General features: G+C 45.9%; 1 protein-coding gene across 3 annotated transcripts; it reads left to right on the top strand.

The window, feature by feature from the left end:
- Window positions 1-182: 182 nt before the first annotated feature.
- LOC145548481 (Fc receptor-like protein 5) lies at window positions 183-13,284 on the top strand. 3 transcript variants are annotated; one of them, XM_081598933.1, is made up of 6 exons: window positions 183-2,506; window positions 2,873-2,908; window positions 3,078-3,341; window positions 3,415-3,660; window positions 3,850-3,946; window positions 12,827-13,284. In XM_081598933.1, exons 1-5 carry the CDS (start codon window positions 2,431-2,433, stop codon window positions 3,942-3,944), a joined length of 717 nt encoding a protein of 238 aa, XP_081455059.1. In that variant the 5' UTR covers window positions 183-2,430; the 3' UTR covers window positions 3,945-3,946; window positions 12,827-13,284. The 3 variants fall into 3 exon arrangements, with proteins under 3 accessions (XP_081455059.1, XP_081455058.1, XP_081455060.1); XM_081598932.1 differs by having other exon boundaries at window positions 3,743-3,946; XM_081598934.1 differs by lacking the exon at window positions 3,850-3,946.
- Window positions 13,285-14,941: the final 1,657 nt, after the last annotated feature.

The following is a 14,941-nucleotide window of genomic DNA, read 5'->3' as shown; positions in this document are numbered from 1 at the left end:
TACATTGCTTAGCCAATCAGATGATCACGTTACATTGCTTAGCCAAGGTGGAGGAGCCCTGATTGAATGAGCTCCACTCTCAGCATGGATTTGAACTTGTGTCTTTATTTACTTCAGCAAAGCTCACAGTTTTTACCAAATTCTGTAGCTTTCAGTGAACTTCTAAATCTGCTCCTTACTGCCTCTAGTGGCGTGGGGGTGGTAACACAACTAATATAATTACATTACTAAATCAGAATACCGCAAAGTCTTTATTATTTATTATAAATTTTTCATTCACTTAAGAATGTAGAGCTAATTAAATGATCTAAAGACCTTAAAGTGGTTCCAGTTTCTCTCGATGGTCAACCTGTTGAAACTGTGGAACATTTTAAATACTTTGGGTCGTTCCTGGACAGTCAGACCAACTTTGCTGAAAACACTGACTATATTTTTGAAGAACTGATCTCAGAGACTCTACCTTTAAGAAGACTTAGTGATCATGGGGTGACCCAACAAGAATCTAGTTGGGTCACCCATATATCTTGAATTGGAAAAAAAAATCATTTTATTTATCACAAAAGAAGGGTTCAGTGAAGGCGCCTATGAATCCGATGGGTTCGGTACCACAAAAAAGGTTAAGAACCACTGCTCTAACGTAACTGATGGTGTTAACGGTTGCCGTGGTAACCATGGTACCAGTGGCCGTTGCAGCATTTTCTTTGGTTCTGTTTTGAAAACCCGATCCATCCAAACGTAGTTGAAGCCATACTGCTGCTTTTTACATTTCCGCTTTTTAAAATGAGGCTTCCTGAAATTTTCAAAATAAAAATCTTTTTCCTTACTTGCCTTTTCTGCTCTTAAAGCTCATAAAAGACATTTTGAACGGGACATTCAGGCTCTTGGAGCAAAGAGTTTTTCTATCTGTTCATCTTTCCAGAGTTTCTCCGATCATTCCTGAAGCTTCTTTATAAATGTTGACTGTGGACGCTCACATTAGCGTTAGCTGCTACATGTTTAGCATTGAGCTGCTAGCATAGCTCCACCGATAGGCTAACTCCTTTTAACTTAAGCACAACAATAATCTTTTCCAACCGGACTGTTTAGAAGCAGAAGTGAACCTCAGAGGGAAAAGAGAAGACGCTTCATCTCTGCTGTTAGCGGACGTAGCTGTGCATCAGATTTACAGGCGAAACAGAAACACACAAAGGTTCCCGCTCTCAACTTTTTCATATATAAATAGAATATTTGATTTATTGTGCAAAAATTACTTTCAGATGCTGGTAAGTCTTTCCTGGTAACAAAAAGCAGCCAGTAGTGGAGGAGCGCTAGATGAGTCAGTGTTGTGATGTAAACCGACCTGTGGTCAGTAAACACCTGATCCAGGTGATAGCAGCAGTTTCTTCTGCTGAACATTGAGTTACATTAATAATGTAGGCAGCCCAGGTCAGCCGTTTCCCCGGGGCTCACCTCCTCTACGACTCGGTCTCAACATGCTCATGATGGTAGTTTTTGTTTTCCGTTTGAAGCCTCATTACCGAGCAGATATTCCTGCTTCCTCACTGAGCTGCATGGCTCCTCCTGAACTTCTCACCTCCAACAGCAGAACCATGCGGCAAGCTTTCAAAATGGCCGCAAATGCTTTGGCATTTCTGCCACTTGCAGAAGTATTTTTGTCAGTTTTAGCTTCACCTGGTTCCGAATCTGTAAAAAAAAAAAAAAAATCTGCCTTTTGCATCCAATTATTACACAATCCAGAAAATAATCTCCAGATCAGACCTACGCTGCTTTGATGTTCAGTCCAGCAGAAATGCCAGAACTTTTTACAGTTTTTGGCTGCAGATTAATCCTTTGGTATCAAGTGTTTTTACTAAATGACTTTTAGCCAGTTAAAAAATAAATAAATAAAAAAAAAATACATTTAATTTGCATCTTTAAATGTGTTTCCAACATTGTAGAAGACTTATACAAAATATCTGCATGATGTCAAGATTTTTTAATCCAATTCTCACAATAATTGATAGAATAATCAATTTACTAAAATAATCATGAGTTGCAGTCCTAAAATTTTCATTTGCTGGATGTGATTTTATCTTTTTCATCCAATAAAAACTCAGTTTAGACACAAACCAAAAGTCTGTGGCATTAGATTGTTAACACAGTTCTTTATGTGTGAAAGACACATCAAATGTTCTGGTTTTTGCCCCTTTTGGCCTTCCGTACACGAGGAGCAGGGGATGCAGAGGGGAGATGTTTTTATCGAACACCTGTGAGATTTAAACACCACAAGTTATTGTTTGCTTACATAGATATATGTGCTCAGAATAGGCTCACTTCCTGCTCAGTCTGGAGCCACATATATGGAGTTAATGAGCAAATAGGAGGGAAAGCGAAGATGATAAAACGCCCACAGCCCTCACGGAGGTTCAACTGCAGAGATCAAGCAGGGACATGACTGCTACTTTCAGGACAAACATCGTCAGGTCACTGAGAAGAACAATGGAAGGAACATCTCACTGTCTGATCTGTAAGTAAAGTTTTAGTCTCTTTCTGCTGGATCAGCATTTCTCTCTGTCTGAGACACTGGAGACATTTTACTGGATGGGATTTAATAGGATCTGGTGATAGAATCACTGTGGGGCTGGAGGTTTCTGTGTGTAAATGGATCTGTTGTCTAATAAGTGCCAGGAAACTATGTTTGGAATCAGCGCTGTATGAAAACTGAAGAAATCAATGAATTTGATTTTTATAAATAACAGCATCTTAATATAAAAGCAGAACTAACAAAATCAATATGAAATTGAATTTCACAACTTGAGAGTACATTATATTTGACATGTTCAGCTTCATGAATATAATGAATAATGAATATGTATCTTTATTTATTCTCTAGTTCTGATCTTCTTGCTGAGCTGCTCAACAGATGAAGGTTGGTGAACTTCTGTTACATTAAAGAAAATACTTTACATTTTCAAAGATGTGGTTTGGATAAAAGCTACATCTGAGAATGTTATGAAATTTTTGATTTGGATAATTATTGAATATGATGCTTTTTGGTTTTATTAGTAACTGAAATCATGATAATTGAATCTCTTCAGTCTCTCCAGCTGCTCTGACTCTGAGTCCCAGCAGATCTCAGTTCTTCAGAGGAGAATCAGTGACTCTGACCTGTGAGGATGGATGGACTGTGAGGAGAAACACGACCTTAGAGACCAGGACTCAGTGTGGAGATGGATTTGGGAGATCAGCTGGTTCTACCTGTGAAATCACTTCACACCCTGATGACTCTGGTGTGTACTGGTGTGAGTCCACATCTGGATCCTCCCCCAGCAGCAGCAGCAGCATCCAGCTCTCTGTCTCTGGTAAGATCAGACTGTGGAGTTAGTGTTGCTGTGTGGAAATGGATGAAATGCTGTAGTTTGTCTCTGTGTTGAGGTGGATCAGTGATCCTGCAGAGTCCTGTCCTCCCTGTGATGGAGGGAGATGACGTCACTCTGAGCTGCAGAGCAAAGAGTCCAGCCCACAACCTCCCAGCTGCTTTCTATAAAGATAAAGTCGTCATTGGTCATGGAGCATCGGGAAACTTTACTCTTAAAACAGTGAAGAGATCTGATGAAGGCTTTTATAAATGCAGCATCAGCGATCAGGGAGAGTCTCCATCCAGCAGGATCTCTGTGGAAGGTCAGAGGATTTAAAATATTGTTAAACTTTGGTTTTTATTAGAAATTGTTGGGCAGTTATTTAATAAATTGTTTTATTTTAGAGAAACCACCAACTGCTTCTGATCCTACAACCACTTCTGATGCTCCACCCTCTCCTTCACCTCCATCATCATCTTCACCTCCATCATCATCTTCACCTTCCTCCCAGTCTCATCTCTTCATGCTCCTGACTCCACCATGTGTGATTTTTGGGTTTTACTCCCTGATTCTGGTTCTGCTGATTCAACTGTTGAGAAAATCTGAAGGTGAGACAAACCTTTGTTCCTCCATCCAGTTTTATCTAAAAACAATCATTACAGTTAATTTTAATCCATTTATTTCTATTTTTTGTAACTAAAGACGTTAAAAGAGAACGTTACTTAAGGCTACAACAGACTTCATGCAACGTTCTGAAATCGGTTCTTACTGACGTGACAAAATGACATCATCTTGTTGTCAGAGAGTCGTCTGCCGAACTCGACACCAGACCCAGTCGAACCATTTCAGAGCTCTGATTGGTCAGAAGTTAGTTGTGCTTCATGCAGAAATGCTCTCAGACAGCAATGTTGATATTTAATATTTTCATGAGGTTTCATGAAAAAGCTAAATCTTAATTTATACTAAAGTCTTTTAATAGAAACTCAGGATGTCGACCACAGAGGGAACATCCAAGGCAGCTCAGGTCGGGTTTCCTCTCCAGAACCGCTGCAGAAATGAGAATCCACACAGATCAGCACTGAAACCCAAACGGGCCGATGTGACGATCTGAGTCACTGCACAGCAAAACAAGGGAGGAAAGAAACTCTGATGATGCTCACTGCGGTTATCAGACCCATATATGATAACAGCTGATATAAAGAGTTCCTGGAGTTGAAAGCCTTTTAGCTGCCAGTCTGGTGACAATAAGCCCCTGGGTCAGAGGGCAGGAAACCCCTCAGGGGGGTGGATGGACACACCTCTGGGTCAGGATCCTCACAGGACAGAGGAACTCTGGTCACCTGGTGGATCAAACTGGTCACCTGGTGGATCAAACTGGTGGATCAAACTGGTCACCTGGTGGATCAAACTGGTGGATCAAACTGGTCACCTGGTGGATCAAACTGGTCACCTGGTGGATCAAGCTGGTCACCTGGTGGATCAAACTGGTCACCTGGTGGATCAAGCTGGTCACCTGGTGGATCAAACTGGTCACCTGGTGGATCAAACTGGTGGATCAAACTGGTCACCTGGTGGATCAAACTGGTGGATCAAACTGGTCACCTGGTGGATCAAGCTGGTCACCTGGTGGATCAAACTGGTGGATCAAACTGGTCACCTGGTGGATCAAGCTGGTCACCTGGTGGATCAAACTGGTCACCTGGTGGATCAAGCTGGTCACCTGGTGGATCAAACTGGTCACCTGGTGGATCAAGCTGGTCACCTGGTGGATCAAACTGGTGGATCAAACTGGTCACCTGGTGGATCAAACTGGTCACCTGGTGGATCAAACTGGTCACCTGGTGGATCAAACTGGTGGATCAAACTGGTCACCTGGTGGATCAAGCTGGTCACCTGGTGGATCAAACTGGTGGATCAAACTGGTCACCTGGTGGATCAAGCTGGTCACCTGGTGGATCAAACTGGTCACCTGGTGGATCAAACTGGTCACCTGGTGGATCAAGCTGGTCACCTGGTGGATCAAACTGGTCTCCTGGTGGATCAAGCTGGTCACCTGGTGGATCAAACTGGTCACCTGGTGGATCAAACTGGTCACCTGGTGGATCAAACTGGTCACCTGGTGGATCAAGCTGGTCACCTGGTGGATCAAGCTGGTCACCTGGTGGATCAAACTGGTCACCTGGTGGATCAAACTGGTGGATCAAACTGGTCACCTGGTGGATCAAACTGGTCACCTGGTGGATCAAACTGGTCACCTGGTGGATCAAGCTGGTCACCTGGTGGATCAAACTGGTGGATCAAACTGGTCACCTGGTGGATCAAACTGGTCACCTGGTGGATCAAACTGGCCGCTGAGGTTCCACCTGGTCACTGGAACCTCAGCCAGGTGGGTCAGATCTGCCTTCAAGGCCTCGTCTCACCCCAGCTGCCTAAAGGAGCCTCTCCTCCTGACGCAGGAGCAGCGCCCCCTGCTGTCCTCACTGTGCTGGTCACAGCCTCCTCCCACCTGGTGCCAGCCAAGCAGCACTGATCCAGTGGATCAGCTTCCTGTCTCCTCCATCTCCTGACCATAGATGAGTCCAGTACCTGCCCATCAGCTCCTCCTCAGCAGCATCAGGTCTTATTCCTCTTCAGAGGAGAGAGAGTAAAAAGGTGCGAGTGGTTTAGAGTTGATCACCTGTTCAGGTTGTTTTACCTTTGTTTACCTTTGCTGTGGCTCTTTACAGTCGCTGTACTTTCTGAACGTTCAACAAACGACAAACTTGGACACATTACCTCGTTTTGTGTGATTATACGTCATTTACAACAAACATCAAACACGGTAAATATGTTTCATTAAGTATTTAACAAGCAAATGGCTTCTACCACCATAATTATGTGAAATTAAATTAATTGTATAATATAAATAAATAGTTTGGTGCTTTGAGTTCAGAGTCTGAGAGGCTTTTACTTTATCAAACTATTTAGTTTTGCCTCTTCCTTCCTTTCATCCATCCATCCATCCATCCATCCATCCTTTCTTCCACTTATCCGGGGTCGGGTCGTGGGGGCAGCAGCTTCAGAAGGGAGGCCCAGACTTCCCTCCCCAGCCACTTTTTCCAGCTCCTCCAGGAACCTCAAGGCGTTCCCAGGCCAGCCGAGAGACATCGTCCCTCCAGCGTGTCCTGGGTCTTCCCCGAGGCCTCCTCCTGGTGGGACGTGCCCGGAACACCTCACCAGGGAGGCGTCCAGGAGGCATCCTGACCAGATGCCCGAGCCTCAACTGGCTCCTCTCGACGTGGAGGAGCAGCGGCTCTACTTTGAGTCCATGACGGACCGGTACAGCGCCCGCTTCACAGTAGACGCTGCCCCAATCCGCCTGTCGATCTCCCGCTCCCTTCTTCCCTCATTCGTGAACAAGATCCCCAGATACTTAAACTCCTCCACTTGAGGCAGGACGACTCCCCTGACCCGGAGAAGGCACTCTACCCTTTTCCGGCTCAAGACCATGGCCTCGGATTTGGAGGCACTGAGCCTCATCCCGGCCGCTTTACTCTCGGCTGCGAACCGCTCCAGTGAGAACTGCAGATCACGATCTGATGAAGCCAACAGAACCACATCATCCGCAAAAAGCAGACATGAGATCTTAAGGCCACCAAAACGGATCAACACCTCGGCTGCGCCTAGAAGTTCTGTACATAAAAGTAATGAACAGAATCGGTGACAAAGGGCAGCCTTGGCGGAGTCCAACTCTCACCGGAAACGAGCCCGACAATGTGGACCAGACTCTGACACAGGTCATACAGGGACCTGACAGCCCGTATCAAAGGGCCCGGTACCCCATACTCCCGGAGTACCCCCCACAAGGCCCCCGAGGGACACGATCGAACGCCTTCTCCAAGTCCACAAAACACATGTAGACTGGTTGGGCAAACTCCCAGAACCCTCCAGGACCCTGCTGAGGGTGTAGAGCTGGTCCAGTGTTCCACGACCAGGACGAAAACCACACTGCTCTTCCTGAATCCGAGGTTCGACTATCCGACGAACCCTCCTCTCCAGGACCCTTGAATAGACCTTACCAGGGAGGCTTAAGAGTGTGACCCCCCTGTAATTGGAGCACACCCTCCGGTCCCCCTTTTTAAACAGGGGGACCACCACCCCAGTCTCCCAATCCAGGGGAACTGCCCCCGATGTCCATGCGATATTGCAGAGTCGCGTGAGCCAACACAACCCTGCAATATCCAGAGCCTTAAGGAACTCCGGGCGGATCTCATCCACCCCCGGGGCCCTGCCACCGAGGAGCTTTTTGACCACCTCGGCGACCTCGTCCCCAGAGATTGGACAGCCCAACCCAGAGTCCCAAGGCTCAGCTTCCTCAACAGAAGGCATGTTGGTGGGATTGAGAAGGTCTTCGAAGTATTCCGCCCACCGGCCCACAACGTTCCGAGTTGAGGTCAGCAGCGCACCATCCCCACTATAAACAGTGTTGGTGCTGCACTGCTTCCCCCTCCTGAGACGCCGGATGGTGGACCAGAATCGCCTCGAAGCCGTACGGAAGTCTGTCTCCATGGCCTCTCCAAACTCCTCCCACGCCCGAATCTTTGCCTAAGCGACCACCCGAGCCGCATGCCGGTACCCATCAGCTGCTTCTGGAGTCCCACAGGCCAAAAAGGCCCAGTAGGATTCCTTCTTCAGCTTGACAGCATCCCTCACCGAAGGTGTCCACCAACGGGTTCGAGGGTTGCCATCTCGACAGGCACCAACAACCTTGCGGCCACAGCTCCAATAGGCCGCCTCGGCAATGGAGGTACGGAACACGGTCCACTCAGACTCAATGTCCTCCACTTCCCCCGGAACGTGTTCAAAGTTCTGGTGGAGATGAGAGTTGAAGCTCCGTCTCACAGGGGACTCCGCCAGACGTTCCCAGCAGACCCTCACTACACGTTTGGGCCTGCCAGGTCTGACCAGCTTCCTCCCCCACCACCGGAGCCAACTCACCACAAGGTAGTGGTCAGTGGACACCACCTTTGGGGGTGTTTCCCACTTCGATCTCAGGGCTTCCAGTCCATATTGTGCAGATGTTCCTGTACACTATGCCCGCCACTTGGTTATGTCGTTCCATTTACGCTTTCCCTGCCAGCATCTTGCACCCTGCTGTTATGTGCTGGACTGTCTCAGGGGCCTCCTTGCACAACCTACACCTTGGGTCTTGTCTGGTGTGGTAGATCTGAGCCTTTCTGGTGTTTAGAGCCTGTTCCTGTGCAGCCAGGATGAGAGCCTCTGTGCTGTCCTTGAGTCCAGCTTTCTCCAGCCATTGGTAGGATTTCCTGACATCAGCCACTTCAGTTATTTGTCGGTGGTACATCCCATGTAGGGGCTTGTCCTCCCATGATGGTACTTCCAGCACCTCGTCTTCTGTTCCCCATTGCCTGAGACATTCGCTGAGCACATCGTCCGTTGAGGCTTTGTCCTTGATGTATTTATGGATCTTGGATGTTTCATCCTGGACAGTGGCTCTCACACTCACTAGTCCTCTGCCTCCTTCCTTACGGCTCGTGTACAGTCTCAGGGTGCTGGATTTGGGGTGGAACCCTCCATGCATGGTTAGTAGCTTCCGAGTCTTTACATCCATGGCCTTTATCTCTTCCATTGGTCAGCTAATTGTTCCTGCAGGGTATCTGATTACTGGTAAGGCATAGCTGTTTATCGCACGGATCTTGTTCTTGCCATTGAGCTGGCTTCTCAGGACTTGCCTTATTCGTTGGAGGTATTTGGCTGTGGCTCCTTTCCTTGTGACCTCATTGAGGTTGCCATTTGCTTGTAGTATTCCCAGGTATTTGTAGCTGTGCTCTATGTTTGCTATTGTTCCTTCTGGGAGTGAGACCCCTTCTGTGTGGACGACCTTCCCTCTCTTTGTAACCATCCGACCACACTTCTCTAGTCCGAATGACATCCCAATGTCAGTGCTTTAGATCCTGGTGGTGTGGATCAGTGAGTCGATGTCTCGCTCGCTCTTGGCGTACAGCTTGATGTCATCCATGTAGCGGAGGTGACTGATCGTGGCCCCATTCTTGAGTCGGTATCCGTAGCCAGTTTTGTTGATGATTTGGCTGAGAGGGTTCAGGCCTATGCAGAACAGCAGTGGGGACAGAGCATCTCCTTGGTATATGCCACATTTGATGGACACTTGTGCAAGTGGCTTGCAGTTGGCTTCAAGGGTGGTTTTCCACAGCCCCATCAAGTTTGCAATGAAGGCTCTTAGAGTCCTATTGATGTTGTACATCTCTAAGCATTCAATGATCCAAGTGTGTGGCATTGAGTCATAGGCTTTCTTGTAATCAATCCAAGCGGTACACAGGTTGGTGTGTCGGGTTTTGCAGTCTCGGGCGACTGTGTGGTCTACAAGTAGTTGGTGTTTGGCTCCTCTGCTATTTATGCCGATGCCCTTCTGTGCCGTGCTCATGTATTTATCCATGTGCCCGCTTATCTTAGCCGCTATGATGCCTGACATGAGCTTCCATGTTGTAGAGAGACAGGTTATTGGCCAATAGTTGGATGGGACTGAACCCTTTGAGGGATCCTTCTGGATCAGGATTGTGCGCCCTTCAGTTAACCATTCAGGGTGAGTCCCATTTTGTAGCAGCTGGTTCAGTTGAGCTGCCAGTCGCTCATGGAGGGCAGTGAGTTTCTTAAGCCAGTAGGCATGGATCATGTCAGGTCCTGGTGCTGTCCAGTTTTTCATACCCGAGACTCTTTCTTGGACATCTGCCACAGTGATGGTTACCGAGTGCTTCAGGTATTGGCATCTGGCTGTACTTCTTGGGAACTGATCTTTTCATTGCACCCCTTTGGAGCTCTGACAGTTGACTCACTTCCCTCCTTGTTATCTTGACTTTAGCCTCTAACCGTCTTTTCCATGGTGGGTATTGGTGGGTCTCATGGTTGCTCTTATAGCCAAGCATCTCAAGGATCACTGATGCTGAGTTGTATATCACCTCATTGGTTTCTGTTATGGTGTTGGTAGGGATCGTTCTCAATGCTGCATTCACATCTTCAATGAGACTTTCTGATGGTACTTCACTCAGCTGTTGTAATTGGCGTCGGGGTCGTCTGGTGTTCATTCGGGCCATGATTCTCTCTCTCAGGTCAGTTGCTGCCTCGTTCAGCTCAGATGGTTCGTTCATTACTGGGGCTACATACCCAGTCTCTGGGCAGGTAGTTGTAGTTAACTCCCTTCTGACCTGGCGTCCTGGCTCCTTCCCGTAGCACTTGTGTTGTACCTCGTCAATCTCAAGTTGTGACAGCAGTTGCCGTTTGCGGATGTTGGAACACTGAGCTACTAGTTGTTTAGCAGTTAGTGTCGACTGAGGATGTTGAACTAACCATTCCTCCCACAGTCTTTGCATGTAGCCCCTCTGACTAGGGTTACTTGAGTGGTAGCATTCCAACAGATCCATGTTTTCATCTCTCGCCCATTTCCATCTTGTTCCAGTAGCCCATTTTTCATCAAGGTGCTCTGGTTCCCCAGCACCTGACGCAGACCTTGTTTGGCCGGGCGATGTTTGAGCCGGCATGTCGTGCTTATCAATGTCTCCCATGGTATGACGTAGGAGATATATATATATATTATCCATCCATCCATCCATTTTCTTTCACTCTTGTCCCTCAGTGGGGTCGGGAGGGTTGCTGGTCCAGCTAACATTCCGGGCGAGAGGCGGGTTTTATATATATATATATATATATATATATATATTTATCCACTTATGGGGCCCTCCAGAGGCTCCAGGGCCCTTAGCGGCCACTTACTTTGCTTTGCCTTGGGCCGGTCCTGGTAGCCAGTAGAATTTCCAGAGTTTGTTTTTGTGTTTTTGTTCTGTGCTCTGTCTAACCTTTGTCATTTCTGTCCAATGGGAGTAAAGATCGTAACCCACGTGTCTTTGTTTAACCATTCCAGACAGACATGATGAGAACCCTTAGCTACTTTAAGCTACAAACTAGAGATGTGCAGATCAGGTTTTTTCCTGCCGATTCCGATCACCCATGAGGGCCGATCACGGCGATATCAATCACATAATTATTATTAATTAATCATAAGCACTACCAGTTACATTATGTGGAAAAAGGAACCATGAATTCACCTTAATTTAGACAAAAACTTGTTTTTAATAACTTTTTCCAAGAAAAAAAACAAAATTCTGCAAATTGTCCTGCTATCAATAATACTATCTTTAACAGACTGATAACATATGGAGGCTCTGAAGAGGCTAAATAATGCAAAGAGCCAAAATGAAACCTCTCAACATTGCCAAAAAATTCAAGTATAAAACTAAACTTAACATTCAAAGGCAAATACAGGATCCATTACAATAAATAATCCAGAGTTACTGAATGAAAACTTCCTGATAGCATGGCAGCTAGCTGATTTCTGCTAGTTCTGAGTGGCTGTTTCTGACTGAGCAGAGTAATTATGCAGAGCAGGGAGGAGATCGGTTATTTTTTAGAGATTATCTGTCTCATGTTAGGACAGCGAACGTTTTAATACGTATGTAAAATGTATTTTTTTAGGTTAGATGCTGCAGCTTTAAGCTGAGGTTTGGTGTGAGAGTCACTACCAGGTGGAGCAGAAGCGGCGCTCCGTCTGTGAAATATTACTACCTGTAGCGTAGCAGCGGTTCAACAGTGAGAGCAGAACCAGCGTCTTACATCGCAGCTCCAAGACTTAAATCATTTTGTGGGTTATTTGTTTAGCTTTCTGACCGTCATGCTAATCCGGGTGAGTGTTTGTAGCTGTGCTGCTTTACCTGCTATCTGATCCTCCATATGTCTTTTTACTGCAGTGAGCCTCGATGTAGCCAAACTCCGTCAAGTATGTCATTGTTTTTATGTCATATTAGCTTCGTTGTGTTGATGCATTTTGACCTGCTTCAATTTTCCGCTGCAACACGCAAACGTCCCCAGTCACTCAGTGCGTTATAGTTATAGTTCCACATCGCTTAGGATTTGTTGCTGCGCATTTGCAGAGTGAAGGAAAGAGGAGACCAGCTGCACAGGCAGGCTGAGAAATGAGATGCAGGTGATCGGTATCGGCAACAAGAGCCAATGATCGCCGATCACCGATCATGCACTTTTTCACGGAAATCGGCCGATTATGATCGGTGACCGATCGATCGGCACACCTCTAGTACAAATAGAAAATGCCAAATATCACCAGAGAGAAGTGGAAATGTAAATGTTTTCTGCTGACCTGAGTATCGCCCGCCTGAGTCTCTGAGAAATCCTGGACTGGAGGAGAATCCAGATAGTCTGTCGGACGTTAAGACCAAAATCTGGGAGGAGAGTCAATGTTGATGTTTATGTTACTTGACACTGAATTAAAACATCTTTATTCCTTCAGCTGCATTTTTAACCATTATTTTTCCAGGACGTTCCTGGAGATTAAATCTCATTTTCCCACCAGTGTACATTAAACAAACGGATTTAATTAGTTTCCAATGTTTCTGTGATTCCAGATGTTCCTCCAGGATCAGATGACCTCTGACCTTCAGTCTCATCATGACGACCAGCTCAGGTTTCAACTCTCCTAACATCAGATTATAACTGCTGATTATTTTAGTTCAGGTTTTCTATCTTTCTTTATGCTTCACTTCAAGATCATCTCAATAAAAAAAATGTCTTGATTTTTTTTTCTCACAAACTGTAATCTTTATTTAACTTAAAGAAGATGTTGAACTGAAGCTATTTTTTTGTTTGGGTTTTCTTCTAACCAGTGTAAAGTTCAGAGAAGCTTATGAAGAAAATTACATATTAACATTAAACAGATTAAATGTTTTAACATTACTTGGACAAAAACGGCAGAAGAAGAAAACATCAATGTGTTAATGTCATTTTTTAATGATTAATTTTGCTTTGTTTTTAACCAATGAATACTTTCATGACTGTAATGAGAAAAATAAAAAATCTCATTTCAGATTTCCAGCTTTGTGTTCTTTAGTATTTTATCTTGAATAAACTCATCATGATTTTTTCCCCTCAATATTTTCCTCTGCAGATTTTACACTTCATTGTTAGCCTGAGCATTCATGGCTGCTGTAGCAGAGAGCAAGGAGAGGGTGGGAGCAGCACATACCCGAGGGTGATTGACAGCACTAAGTCAACAATTCATAGCCAGTGAACTAAGCAGTGGCTCCATAATAAATATTTAAATGTTCTGGAGCGGTCCAGTTGGTATCCAGAACCTGAAACTGATAGAAAAACTTCCTCACAGGAAGTTGATGCTCCATGTTGCCCAGCAGAAAATCACCCCAAAGCATGATGCTTCCCCCTCCATGCTTCATGGCTGGGATGGTTCTACTGGAATTGGACTCATCCTTCTCCTTCTTCCAAATATGTTGAGTGAAGTTTCTTCTAAAAAGTTTTATTATAGCCTGATGTGACCTTTTGACCCCCTGCTGCTCCTCCTCTGGATCCTCCAGATGGTCACTGGATAACACTGGACTGGTCTGGCAGAGGGAGCTGATATATTATTTTAATTCATGACAAAGTGTGTTACTAAGGTAACCTTTAGATTGTAGTCCCAGCTCTCTTCAGGAAACGATCCGGGTCCTGCCATGTAGTTCAGGGCTGACCTCTGACCTTTCTAATGACCTCTGATACTCCAGAAGGTCAGGTCTTACCAGGAGCTCCAGTCTGCTGCGGAACCAGCCGAGGTTCAGAGATGGTAGACGGACGGCGTTGGAGGGCGGACAGGTAAGAGCTTCAGCTCACCGGGAGTCAGTGTGAGGGAGGCAGCCAAGGAGCTCCAGGTGGGTCGTTTTACTGTGGGGGGTGTGAGTGGGAGCTCGGGCACCAAAGGGTAAAGTCCAACAGCGTCTCGAGGAGAAGAATACTCAGGGAACAGCCAGGAGCTTGGAGCTTAAAGTGGTTGGAACCAGTAAGGAAACCATTAAGGAAATATCATTACTGGCTAAACACTCTGGCAACAAGGTGTTGGCTGACTCCTACTCTTAAGCTCCTTACAGATGAGACAACCTCCAACAGGTGTGTAAAATTCCAGCGTCGCCGGTCACGCCCACCAGAGATCGACCACTAGGCGGCCCCTGGTGGAAGGAATGAGAAGCAACAACAAAAAACCCTGACCATCCAGGGTCCCAACAAAAATGTATTAATGGGTTGATACTAGTTAATGTACATGTACTTTAATCATTTTATTGTTTTAACCCTTTGAGCTCGTTGACACTTTAGTGAAATCTAAACCAGAAGGAGAAAAAAATACTGAAATAATAAAAATATGAAAAGATTAAAGGACCATTACAGTAGAAACCGGTCAACAACATTGAAGCAGCAATTGTTGGGTAGTTCCTTCCTCATCTTCATCCACCCAGAGGTCCTCAGGGAGCAGGAGGTGTGCTCAGCCTTACTGTGGTTCTCCAACGCACCTGTTTGTCATCTACCCTCATAACGGGAGGCATAAGTGGAGCCGACTGCGGCTCGGCCAACACCAGAGTGTTTGCCCATGTGGTAATTCAGCTTCCTCAGAGTCTCTAGATCTATGTCTGACGTTTATTGAGTTTGTACTTACCGGTGTTGTGTTTACCTTATCAGGTACGCTGTCCCTTTGGATTCCA

Source organism: Poecilia reticulata, chromosome 18, assembly GCF_904066995.2.
Source record: "Poecilia reticulata chromosome 18, P_reticulata-male-v2, whole genome shotgun sequence".
Taxonomy (NCBI): Eukaryota; Metazoa; Chordata; class Actinopteri; order Cyprinodontiformes; family Poeciliidae; genus Poecilia; species Poecilia reticulata.
Note: the sequence above shows the minus strand (reverse complement) of the source record. Positions and strands in the feature narration are given on the sequence as shown.

Excerpts from the sequence above, each read along its gene's own strand:
- LOC145548481 (XM_081598932.1), top strand. The coding sequence starts at position 2,431 with ATGACTGCTACTTTCAGGACAAACATCGTCAGGTCACTGAGAAGAACA. Across the intron at positions 2,909-3,077 it reads GAGCTGCTCAACAGATGAAG|TCTCTCCAGCTGCTCTGACT; the intron begins GTTGGTGAACTT and ends GAATCTCTTCAG. Across the intron at positions 3,661-3,742 it reads CAGCAGGATCTCTGTGGAAG|AGAAACCACCAACTGCTTCT; the intron begins GTCAGAGGATTT and ends GTTTTATTTTAG.